At 40.1% G+C, this 11,825-nt stretch overlaps 1 protein-coding gene across 3 annotated transcripts; it reads right to left on the bottom strand.

Moving 5' to 3' along the window:
* Positions 1 to 302: 302 nt before the first annotated feature.
* On the bottom strand, positions 303 to 5,202 carry LOC116828255 (pulmonary surfactant-associated protein D-like). 3 transcript variants are annotated; one of them, XM_032786352.2, is made up of 4 exons: positions 5,016 to 5,202; positions 3,701 to 3,808; positions 2,804 to 2,887; positions 303 to 864 (listed from the first exon to the last, which is right to left on the bottom strand). In XM_032786352.2, the coding sequence occupies exons 1-4, from the start codon at positions 5,200 to 5,202 to the stop codon at positions 488 to 490; spliced, it is 756 nt and encodes a 251-aa protein (XP_032642243.1). In that variant the 3' UTR covers positions 303 to 487. The 3 variants fall into 3 exon arrangements, with proteins under 3 accessions (XP_032642243.1, XP_032642244.1, XP_032642245.1); XM_032786354.2 differs by having other exon boundaries at positions 841 to 938; XM_032786353.2 differs by lacking the exon at positions 3,701 to 3,808.
* Positions 5,203 to 11,825: the final 6,623 nt, after the last annotated feature.

Genomic DNA, 11,825 nt, shown 5'->3' with positions numbered 1-11,825 from the left:
CCTAGATACTGAAATGCCTGTAAATAGAGATGGAAGGGAATCCCGAAATTTCAATTCTGCCATTTGACTTTTCATCCTAAGTCCCTGCCTGTTAAGCTAATAATGCATTGCCAGGTGGCTCTATATGAAACAAAGTGACAGCTTGTAGCCTTTTAAGTTAGAAACATGCCATGTGTCTAGTTCCCATGGATTTCCCAGGATGGATCCTTGTATGGAACAAGGACAATCTGAAAATGAGTGGGGATCAACCATCTCACAGCATTTGTACTATATCCCCCGTTTTAACCAGCTCAGTACGCTAATCAGTGTTGCATGGTTATTTTATTGGACCATAATTTTTCACATACAGTAGACAGCTGTATACTTTACATTACTGACGCAGCACAATGTCCAAAATGTAGGGCTACCGTAAATTGACATAATTAACAATATGTAAAGCTGTATGTACCTTTGTACTAAGTGACAAATAACCAACAGGGCAGGTAGATTAATATTCACAAATTATTAATCGTTTCTCTCCACAGGATTTGTCATTCCACTTGCCACTTGAATGGACTTCTACACAGTCCTCTATTCCTTCAGAATTGTTTGGTTCATTAGATGCCCAGTTGGAGTATCCTAATGCTTCACCATTTAGATGCTTAAATGTGCCTTCTGTCTGTATGTCATTTATTCCAAGAAATGGCATTTTTTTATGCCAAGCTGCTATTTGTTGAATGGCGCTGTTCTCTGCAGAATTCCTTGGAGAAGCAAGCAGGCCACCAGCTTGGGAACACACAGCTTTTGAAGTCTCAAAGTTGCCTTCGGAGCCCTCAGTTTTGAATATTTTTTCACCAACAGTCATGCCATTTGGGAAAAGCAGAACTAGGAAGACATGTTAGCAGAGTACATCCATGTTACTTTCATCTCACTGTAATGGGGAAGCTGCTTCTGGGAGCCTACATAGGAAAAGAGGGTTCTTTTGTAACTAACCCTAATGTCAGAACTCTGTGTACAGATGCACAGCTACGTTTGCTGATGTGTTCTGATGCCAGGGCAGCTGAGTCCTATTAGCTTCAAACCAGGAGTTTAGAAAGGGTTTAATCTTTTATTGAGAGACCAGATGCAGAGACTAAGGGGCCCTGAGGCGAAAACCCTTGAAAGAAGCACAAAGGCGTAATCTTACAGTTGATGTTGTATTATTGTTATTTAAGGACTGGATAGTGACTTTTGGCACAGCTCTGAAGGAGGGTGTGTATGTATGGTGAACTATCCACGAACAGTCCTGAGATGCACTGGGGCTCAGAGTCACCCCTCTTCCCCCATTTCCTCCTTATTCTTGGTGTGTAGTAATCTACCACCAATAAATCACTATTCATGCTGCACTGGCACAGTTAGTCTGGTCAGCAAGAAGGGTGGAATGGAGCCAAGGTTCTGTCTCTTTCCCTTCTCTCTACCCATCTGCTCCAGCGAAGTAGTAAGCAGGTGAGTGGCCCCCCTTGAGCAGATGTATAGTGAGTTACAATCTTACCCCAAATGAATAATAGAAGGTGAATCCCAGAGATGGGGTAAGCTTGGAGATTCTTCTTTTGTGTCCACACACTGTGTGAGGAGCAGGGTGGGGACATCATGTGCACATGCACACACACGGACAGCTAGATAACATGAGTAAACACTGGAGCAGTACTACTGTAAGCTGTAGTGTTTTTGGAATAGAAATAGCACTTATTCATAAGGTTACATCCATCAGGAGGGGTAGGGCACAGGGAGAAGCCTGCGGCCATAATACTGTCAGCTCAATTTACATTAGTGCATATCCTTATATATTATTAAGAGCCTGCTCCTGCTGAAGCCAATGGTAGCTTTGCCACTGACTTTGATGGGAGTAGAAGCAGGCCCCACCTGCTGTAAAGATCACAGAGCAATTATCTCCCACTCTATTTTTTGGCCACATGATAGCTAAACTGACCTATTGGACACAGCATGGATTCTATACAAAAAACACTTTTGTAGCCTAAGAATCACCTTAGATTGGAACTTAGCACATGATCCATTAGTTATCCCCCACGTACAGAAATTTAGCAAAAGGCTTGAAGGGATTAGATTTTTCTTGGTAAATATCAATAAATGTAAATTTCACCATACAAACACAAGTTGACAAAAAATAATTCCTTTGATGATAATAGAAATTTATGGATAGTCAAAGTAAGAAAATTGCTGCTTGTGAACTTAGAGTTTGATTTAATGATATTTACTTTGTATATTATAATGTGTGGTGTTAGTTTGTGTTTTAATGCTTTAAATGCTTTACATTTTTGTATGTCAACATCTATTGCCATTAAATAATTATTGTCTGACTCCCATAATTTCCTACAACTGTGAAAATTTAAATAGATAAAAACAGAAAATATGTTTAAACTCCATAATTAAATTTACAACTCTGAACATTTAAATAAATAAAAATTAAAATGCTTAAAAATAAACATTGATATCTGTCAAAACTATATTAAAAATGAACTCTGCCAAGCCTATTTAAGAATAATCTCATTTGTTAACTGCAGTAGGACTCCACTTATGTTTAAGTACACATGTCAGAGTGACTGCAGGAGTGGCGCATACTTCCCCATGCATCAAATTGGAATTCCTTTACAAAAGCATCAGACAAGTAGATGGAAGGTTCAGAGTATCAATGAGTAAAGACTGGCCTCAACCAGAACCCTTTTGAACGTTGAGGGAGTTCACTCTGAAGCTGGATCTAAGCATCACTTCTCTGGTTGGGCTCATTTGTAAATGATTGGAAAATATGCCAATTCACCCTGCTTACCTTTCTGAGCTTTGCTGACAGTAGCTTGCAAGTTCTTCAGTTGTGCTTGCAACTCCCTCAGTTGAGTTTTAAGATGATCAAGTTCTGAGTGATAACGTAATTGCGTTACTCATACTGTCTCATTACAACAAAGAAAATTTTTGAAAATTATGAACTTAAAAAAAAGGCAAGATCCCAGTGAAATCATGTCTCAGACCTGTAATAAATCACTGGTACAACATTACCAAGGTGTTGCTTTGTATTTCTGTGTTTCTTTACAAGAGCAGGTACTATGAAGTCACAGCTCTACTCTGAGTGAAAGGGAAACTACCTTCAGGCTGCAATTCTCAATAATACCCACAGCAACACTGGCTTTTAACTTTTAATCATAAAAACTTACAATTAGAAAAAAATCGTCACTTTATCAGTTTTAATAATACGTGAGTCTAGTGATGGGCGAACCCTCGAACTCCATCTATCAATATTACTCTAGTGTCCATCCTACCCCATAAGAGACTTCCCTTGGAAGTTCAAGTTTATCAAACTCCATTCCCCCAAGTGACAGTCCAAGGCCTAGCTCATTTCTAAGCCTTGCGAATCTTCTGGACTGCCCCATTCCCACATCTCTAAGGGCTTCTTTTCCTTTGGAAATTGACTGGAATAGCTATAGCAGAATAAATATTGTTGTCATGACACAAAATAATTATTCCACTTATAGCCATGCTGGTCAATTTCATCAGGCAGCGAAACCTCAAGGTGTTTCTGCTCCTTCATACAAAAATGACAAAGCTCACCCAATGCACTTTGTAAAGTTCTTGCACAAACCAGTCATAATTCAAAAAAGGCCACCATCTATTCTAGTTAGACCACTTCTTCACGTACGCTGCTATTATCTCAACAAAAGACTGGTCTGCTTACCTTGGCCTCCACTAGGACCTGTTGGTCCTCTTTCACCTACTGAACCTTTCTCGCCTTTTGGCCCGGAAGGTCCAGCTTTTCCTGGGAGACCCTGTGCCCCTCTCAACCCTGTCAACCAAGGAGTAAGAATGAAAAAGAAAGACCAAAATACAGCAAGTGAGTAATTTAATTTTTCAGCCTTGTCATAGTTTGCAATTGCTGCCATAGCAGCAGATGGGCACAAACTATACTACCCAAAAGCATACCTTATATTACAGGAAGTTCAGATCCTGATGATGATCCAAAGTTCATGACTTGATCTAGTTACCCTTACGGACTCAAATTAGAAAGCCAGATCTGAACACTTGCAAATGGTTTAGAAGTTTGTATCTGGACTGAACATGTTTTTTAATAAAAATATTAATACTCGTCTTTTACTAAAATTCCAGAAATGCTTCTGTGTGTGTCCAGGTGTGGGTCAAATGTTCAGTAGGTGTAAAGCAGCATAGTTCTGCTGATTTTTGAATTTCTCAAGAAGATCATTGAGTTCAATGGCATTATCCTTATTTATACCAGCGGAGGATCTGACACAAAACATTTCTGTACAGTCCATTGATGTGCAATATATGCATACACACATAATTAACCTGGCAAATCTATACCCATGTACATTATTTTACTTGTGTAAGTAATCCCATTGACTTCAGACTCCTGCCTTTAGACCTCAGTGGGATGATTCCCATGACAAAAGATCATTCCCTTGAGTAAGTGTTTGCAAGATCAAGCTCTGCATTTCTGGAGCCTGAAAATTCCACATGGCTGTCAGAAAAGAAGTGCCTTATTGACAGGACTTTGGAGTTATTCCGTGGAATTCACCTCACAGAGCAAATGGAATTATAAGGTTATTATAACTTTCTATATGTGCAACACAGCAATTGTGCTTGCATAGGTACATTGGAAACACAGGGAAAGGTTTATAGGGGAAAGTAACAATTGCTGCCCATGTGCTGAAAATCATGTAACCTTTGAACCCTATTGCTAAGGGTATAAGAGATTGGTTTATGCACTAAATAATGTCCTCTTTAATGCTTAAAGCATCGCTATGTTTTACGGTGTGATCTCACAAATGTAACCATTTTACAGGATTTGAATGTGACCTGAGTTTATTGAAAAAAAGTCTGCAATGGGGACAATCTGTGCATAGTGGTGATGATAAACAGGGTCATTTGATTGTAATGTAATTAGTTTAATGCTAGTTTCTTTAGCAGGAAGGAAAACTTTTGTCCCCAGGACTCTTCTGGCTAAGCATAGGCCTGAGAAATTTGCATTGTTATACCTAGCTCTCCGTTTTCTCCTTTTGGACCTTCCTTCCCATCTCTGCCTGGTAAACCATTGCTCCCAGGCATTCCACAGGGAATGAACGTGCACGTATTTGTTTTCTCTTCACATGTGCATTGACTGGAGTTGTATTCCTGAACCAATGACATTCCCAGGAGGAGGATGTGAAAAGCATGAAAATGCATAGCTCAAGGCCTTGACCTGGGAAGAATAATGGGAAAATTAAACACAATGTGAAGAGCATGGCATATTTAAACCCTCCCTCCCCCTTTGCTGAGAACACAGAGGGAGTATGGAGCCTAGAGACCATAAGAATTAGGGACCTGGAGCTGTCCTCTGCTCCCGCCTGTCTTCGTGTATCAAAGTACAGTAAATTGCACAGCATCATAACACCATCTCAGTTGAGTGCTTCATTTCTGATGGAAACCTTCTGTGTAAAATAATATTATGGGAGGCTAATGTCCCATATAATTTGAGGACTGTTAACCAATGTGTCCATGAGGCCTGGATTAGGACACTGGGAGTGCTGTTTTAGAGGAGTAGGCATGCAAGGGAACAAGAACGACAAGGGGAGCCAGGCAGGCAGTGGCTGGCTGGACAGAATTCACTTAGCAGCCGGTCTGTTGGACTAAAGGGGAACTGTCTCTCCATGCTGACTAGGCACAGACAAAGGTGTGGCATGCCCATGGCCTGGGTGGAGGAGCTGTACAGATGGACCAAGCTCAGATAAGGCCCAGAAAAGAAGCTGCTCTACCTCTACCCCGGTTTTTGCCCTTGTTCACAGTGCCCTGGCATTCGCCTTGATGAGGAGGAGGAAGAGAGGTAGTGCAGCTGAATACAAAGTCCTGCAAAAGAGCAAGAAAAGGAGAACTGGCATTTTTCCATCATCCAGTGTAGGCTGGCTGGAAAGCCAAACAACAGCCCATTACATAGTTTATACATGGGATGTTTGAGATGAGTAAAACCGGGAATGGGTTTTGATTTTGCCAACCCCCTTTCAGTTGAGATTTAGATTTGCAAAACAAAAACAAGGGCTCCATTTTACTCATTTACCTTCCTCATCAGGATAGGCATGAGAATTCATGTTAAAGCCTGAGTAAACCCTGCCCACTGAAAAACCAGCATGAGGGAGCTGATGGAGTGAAAGTCTCTCTAAGGTTCTGTATGGTGAGTTCCTCTCAAATTATGATTATTATTATTATTATTATTTTTGGGGGGGGCAAACAGCCTGTGGGTCCAGCCCCAAAGCCTGGTGGAAGCTTGGGAGTTGTGTAGGAAGCCAGTATCATCCACTGTAGTCCATAAAAATTTCCATAGTTTTGGCTCATATTTATATTTCATGTATAGTGACAACTGTAAAAGCAAGAAGTACCTCTACTGAAGAAGTGTAAGAAGAGTATCAGGCCCTGTATTTCTATTGAGGCATCTGGGGTAGGAGGCAGTTGTTTTACAATGGTGTGTCAAATTCACTGTAATAATAAGGGGAAAACACAAACTACCAGAATTTTCCCACACTGACACTTGAATTATTTTATTTCATCTGCTGGTGAAGCTGAAGGGGGAAAGGCCCCTCCAATGTACATTTTTGTGTTTTATAAAGAAACATATTCTAATTTCAAGCAGTAGTGCCAAGGAGCTATCATAGAAAAGATTTAAAGGATGATGGAAAACCTATGAGTATTTCAAACTTTTGCATATGTAAGTTGCACTTATGTTTTCTTTTAAGGGAGAGAACAATAGCATTTTATGTTGAATGCACTGAAGTTAACTGTTTCACTTCCCTGCACTGAAACTAAAAGCAGCACTAGAAGAATTAGTGCTTCATGTTTGACTTGTTTTTCTATTAAAAATTTATCTCAGAGAAGTTGGCTAATCTTATTATTACTGACCAATCATGAAATGTTTCACAAGACTGTAAGCACCTTATATGCCCAGCAGTGATGAAACGATATTATCAGCTTTCATGGAAGAATGTAGCACCATTATCACAAAGGTCCCTAAAGCACTTTATAAAACCTACAGACTAGCTATGTGACAATCACTTCACCCACCACTGAAATGAAAGCACCTGTGGGGTAACACTACACAACAGTTTACATAAGATACCACATTCTTCTTTTACTTGTGTTTGAACACAGACACACAGAAAATTTGCTAAGCTTGCAGGAATCCATTTACCTTGCTAAATAAAAAGTCCAATTGGTGTCTCAGGTTCCTTCCTACTTGAGCAGGCTACTCCCAGACCTTCCTAGCTGAAGCAACTCCTCTGGTCTCAGAGTCTTCTTCGCTTTTTTCACTCTCTGCAGTCTCTGTACAGCTTCCTAAGCATTCCCCTTACTTTGCAGCTTCCTGCTGCTGTTTCTACCCAGTTAGTTCTACTAATTAACCCCAGACTCCATCCCAAGTGTGGCAAGCAGGGTTAACTGGACAGGGGCTCCAGTTCTTCGGCCTTTAAAGGGGCAGGCCACCCTGTCACACTGATGATCTACCCTTCCCTTACAAAAAATCTCAGGACAAGATTCTCAGGCAGCTGGCACGCATGACTACCATTGTGAAAGATAGTTGCCAGTAATGGGCATGTGGCTGTCTATTCCAATTGCAAAAGTTTTGACCTTTGAACAACTGAGTACTGTTTACTTTCTACCACCTTTTGACCTTGGATTATGTTTGATGTATTGGGTAAAAATAAATCAAACAAAAAGTAAGGCTTGGCTAGGACTGTCCTAAATTAGAAGGGAATGTGTCAATTTGACTTGGGTAATGTATAGATCTGAATTTGGTATGTACTGGTAGAAGTAGCTTTGGTAGGAAGAGTGTCCCAGGCAGGTTACAATTCAATGTGGCAATCTCTAGTCATCTCTTCTTCCAAGAGCCAATGCACCAACTGGCTCCAGCAGGAAATTAAATGCAAAATTTAATTTCCAGATGCAAACAAATCCACCAATGAGAACTCATGTTAATGGTCATCTATCAGTCAGATAAGAACAAAATGGAATAGTTTAAGATATGAGGTCCTTTCAAGAAAACTTCTCTTTTAAATAAAGATTCTACAAACAATACAAATATCCAGTGGGTGTGACAATCCACCTTAACCCACCAATATATCTAGGCTTCAATCAAAAACAGGAAAAGAAAAACAGTAGGGAGAAGTGAGGACAGGAGAGAAAATGCCGTAATAATATCATAAAATATAGTAAGGGAGGAAAAAAGCCTTGCTAAAAAAATATCCTTACTACAAATATCAAATAGGAATCACTGCTGATGTTAATGCTGAAACAGATTTTATACATACACAACTGAAAAATTAAATATTAAAGACTAAATTCTGACATCCTTACACTAAGTATTACATTACTGTGCAAACAGTCCAGTTCTCTTCAGTAGGCTACTTGTAGTGTAAAGTGTCATCAGCCTGAAGAAGGGTTTCAGAAACTGGCCCTAATTTTCAAAGTACACATTTTGCAGCATCCCTCTTTCTTCTCTTCTTCTTTCCTCTTTCAACCCCCTACAACTAGTGTACTGTAAAAAGAATAGTAAAAATAAATCTTAAACCCATTAAAGTAGATGTGGATGGAAAATAGTTTTCATGCCCTGTGAGCATTTTCAAGATTTCAGCACTCATTCTCTTCTTGAAAGGAGACCAAAATAAGAAATAGAAATTCACAAACCAACAATCCAAAAAAAATGTGCAGATCAGGTCAATTGAAATGTTTCATTTTGAGAATTTCAACTATTTTTTTTGATTTAGATCTTTAAAAAATGTTTTAACTTGGTTTAGTATACATTTACTAAAATTTCAAAAAGAAAGTGGTTTCAAATTTTAAAAAAAAGATTAAAAAATGGGACATTTTGACAATTTCAAAACTTTTTTCCAATACATTTTTGAGTTGGGAGACCTGTCAAAATCAAACTTGTTTTGCAAACACAGGTTTGGTTTTGACAATCTAATATTTTCTGATGATAAAAAAAATGGGAAAATTCCCAAACAGTTCTAATTAAATTTGTGCAGCATTTCTCCACCAGCACCATCCGGGTAGGTGAAATAATTTCCCCCAATTAATTTTATATATATTCTGATGACTGATATAGAGATGGAACATTCTTTGCCTAGTAGCTCAGGATAGAGTTTTTACTGTATGTAACTTTTCAAGTCTTTTAACTACAATTTAAAAAAAAAAAGATTATTCCTTTTAGTATAAGCATAATTATCATGGATGCAGCGTCACAGTCAAGAATTTCTATTTCAGATAGAGAAGAGGGAATCATTGGGAACATTGGTCCTCGCTCTAAGTTGAGGACTTATGGAGATACTGACATCTGACTAATCACTTTAGCCAGGAAAGAAAGTCAACCTTTAAAGTGTGGAAACTAGTTTGGGCTGAGAAATTATAAGCTATTTACCTATTAATTGAGTCAGCTTCAGCAAAGGCATCACAAAATTCTGGATGCACCCTTTGGCATTGCAGCATACATTTGAGAGACACATAGGCCTATTCAAATATGCAAAACTGGATGTACAGCTGGGTGTTGCGACAACAAAAGGCTTTCCCTACACAAGCGGTGACCCCAGTTTGAGAAACACTGATCTACAGCCTTGCTGCATACAGTACAGAACAGTACATTACCATCTGTGTGAAATTTGTTCTTGCCAAACTCAATGGCATGGTTTTTAGTGGGTGATTTTTAAAGTATTCAGCATCTGTTTATAACTTTAATTACTCATGTCAACCACAAGAGGGGGAGGTTGTGCGCACTGAATAAGTGACATGGGTACTTTCAGTAAAAGTTTAGTTAAGAGATGTTCTTATTTTTTCACAAAATGTAAAAACTAAAGAGTCTCTGCAAAAACATAAATTCCGTGGTTTTCTGCAGCAAATGGCTTTCTAGGATCCAACTATTACTGCTTTCTCAAAGGCAGCACCCTTGTATGTCTGACATGGTGAAGCGTCACTGATAGTGGAGGCACAAGGCACCAAGAAGAAAAATCCAGAACCCAACCTGCATGATGAGATGGGAGAAGTTGCTACAAATATTAGTGATACCAAGCCCCAGATAAAGGAAAGGGAGGAGGTTTAAGCCACACCTCGAAGAGTGGTTATGGATGGAGGCAGACAAACACAGCCAGTTCACAACTTCTTACTCAGCCTGTTAGCAATGAGTTTAGTGGCACCTAGAGGGGCCAAGCTAAAATGCAAGATGAGAAGCACTTTGCTTTCTGACTGGAGCAAAGGAAGCTGCTTACAGCCAGTTCTTTGTGGTAGCAAGAATCCCCAGTAACCCTATGGATAGACAAAGTGGTCTCATGCTGAGAAGGCTTGAGGGAGACTCTTAATGAATGGATGATTCACCAGAACTATAAGCAAGGAGCAGCAGTGCCCTGTTACAGTGCTCAGAAGTGCTGAATGCCACCGGAATATCAAGGGAGGTGATAGCACCTGAAGGATCACCATCCCAGGGAATAGGAAATTAAGAGGTAGTAAGTGTTGTGCCTGTGAGCACTGCACCTACAGATTTTAGTGCCAAAGCTACAGTCCTTCCTAGCACAGAAAGATTTGAAGCCATGACTGACAGCTGGGGCCAGCTTGTGGGATAACTTGTGGAGAAGTGTGGCTCACCTGCCTGGATGGCAACCACTGTAAGAGATTGAGGATATTTTCAGAGAAGTTGCTCATGCTTTTGGATTATGAGGATTTTGAAAGTTGGATTGACCAGGCCACTGAGGTGGTCCCAGAGTAGCAATGCAGAAAAGAGGGGGAAAGAAGATAGCAAAAAGCCCTAGGGTCTGCAGAACCAGCAACTCTGGTGCCAAGTACATTACCTAGTTGCCCTGGAGAGAACATATGGAACCACCAGGACCTGTACTGCTGGTTCAGAAATCTTTAAATGACATCAAGAAGAAAAAAGGCCTGAGTTTCTGATGAGATTTCAAGCAGTTACTCATGAGAGTAACTCTGAAGAAGGGTATCCAGCTGAAGAGGGTGAACCAAGCCCAAATTACCCAGGTGTCCAGGGGGACTCTCTTTGCTGACATCATACTCCTCAACCTACATGTAAAGAGGTTGGAGGACCCACACGCCTTCCTGGTGCTATTTAAGGAAGTCAGAGAAGAAGAAAATAGGGAGGCAGTGCTCCCAAAAGTCCAGGAGAAGGAGTTAGCCCTTGGGAAATGGGAGGTAGCCATCCCACATAGCCACATGATTTGCAAGTACTGGAGTAGGCTATGCCCCCAGAAAGGCAGAGATCACCTCCTACTAGAGGCAACAATCCTCTGATCTGTTTGAAATGTGGGGAAATTGGGCAACTCAGGAACGCAGGAGACTTCATTTGAAAGCTCCTAAAAGGTTGAGTGAATCAAGGAAATATCAGAGGGGACCAATGAAGGAATGTACTTCAGAATTACTGAAGAACTACTCCTGCAAGGTTAATCTATCTGAGGCAATGCCTACCCTAGAAAAGCAGCTGTCTAAAGACCTGGTAGGACCTGCCTCAGAAATTACAGTGAAGGTGAAAGGATACATCTTGGACAGTGGACTCTAAGTAATCATCATATTCAGCTCCCTATCCAACAAGTTACTGATGTGGCACAGGTAGGTACATGCTTAGCCTAAAAGCTCAAGAGAGAGTATATGCTCTATACAACTTTTCATCTCTTTCTTTTAATTAGATATTTTTAGATTTTTTAAAAAGATTCTACTAAGTATAATTGTGACAAATGCAGCTTCATCTGTCAAAGCAGCAAAGAGTCCTGTGGTACCTTATAGACTAACAGACATTTTGGAGCATAAGCTTTCGTGGGTGAATACCCACT

Source organism: Chelonoidis abingdonii, chromosome 15 (genome assembly GCF_003597395.2).
Source record: "Chelonoidis abingdonii isolate Lonesome George chromosome 15, CheloAbing_2.0, whole genome shotgun sequence".
Classification (NCBI taxonomy): Eukaryota; Metazoa; Chordata; order Testudines; family Testudinidae; genus Chelonoidis; species Chelonoidis abingdonii.
This window is presented reverse-complemented; position numbering and strand designations above follow the sequence as displayed.

Coding starts and splice junctions, on each gene's coding strand:
- LOC116828255 (XM_032786352.2), bottom strand. CDS start 5,202: ATGCATTTTCATGCTTTTCACATCCTCCTCCTGGGAATGTCATTGGTT. Junction 2,888..3,700: donor AGGTCCTAGTGGAGGCCAAG/GTAAGCAGACCA, acceptor GTTATCACTCAG/AACTTGATCATCTTAAAACT. Junction 865..2,803: donor TGTCAGCAAAGCTCAGAAAG/GTAAGCAGGGTG, acceptor ATGTCTTCCTAG/TTCTGCTTTTCCCAAATGGC.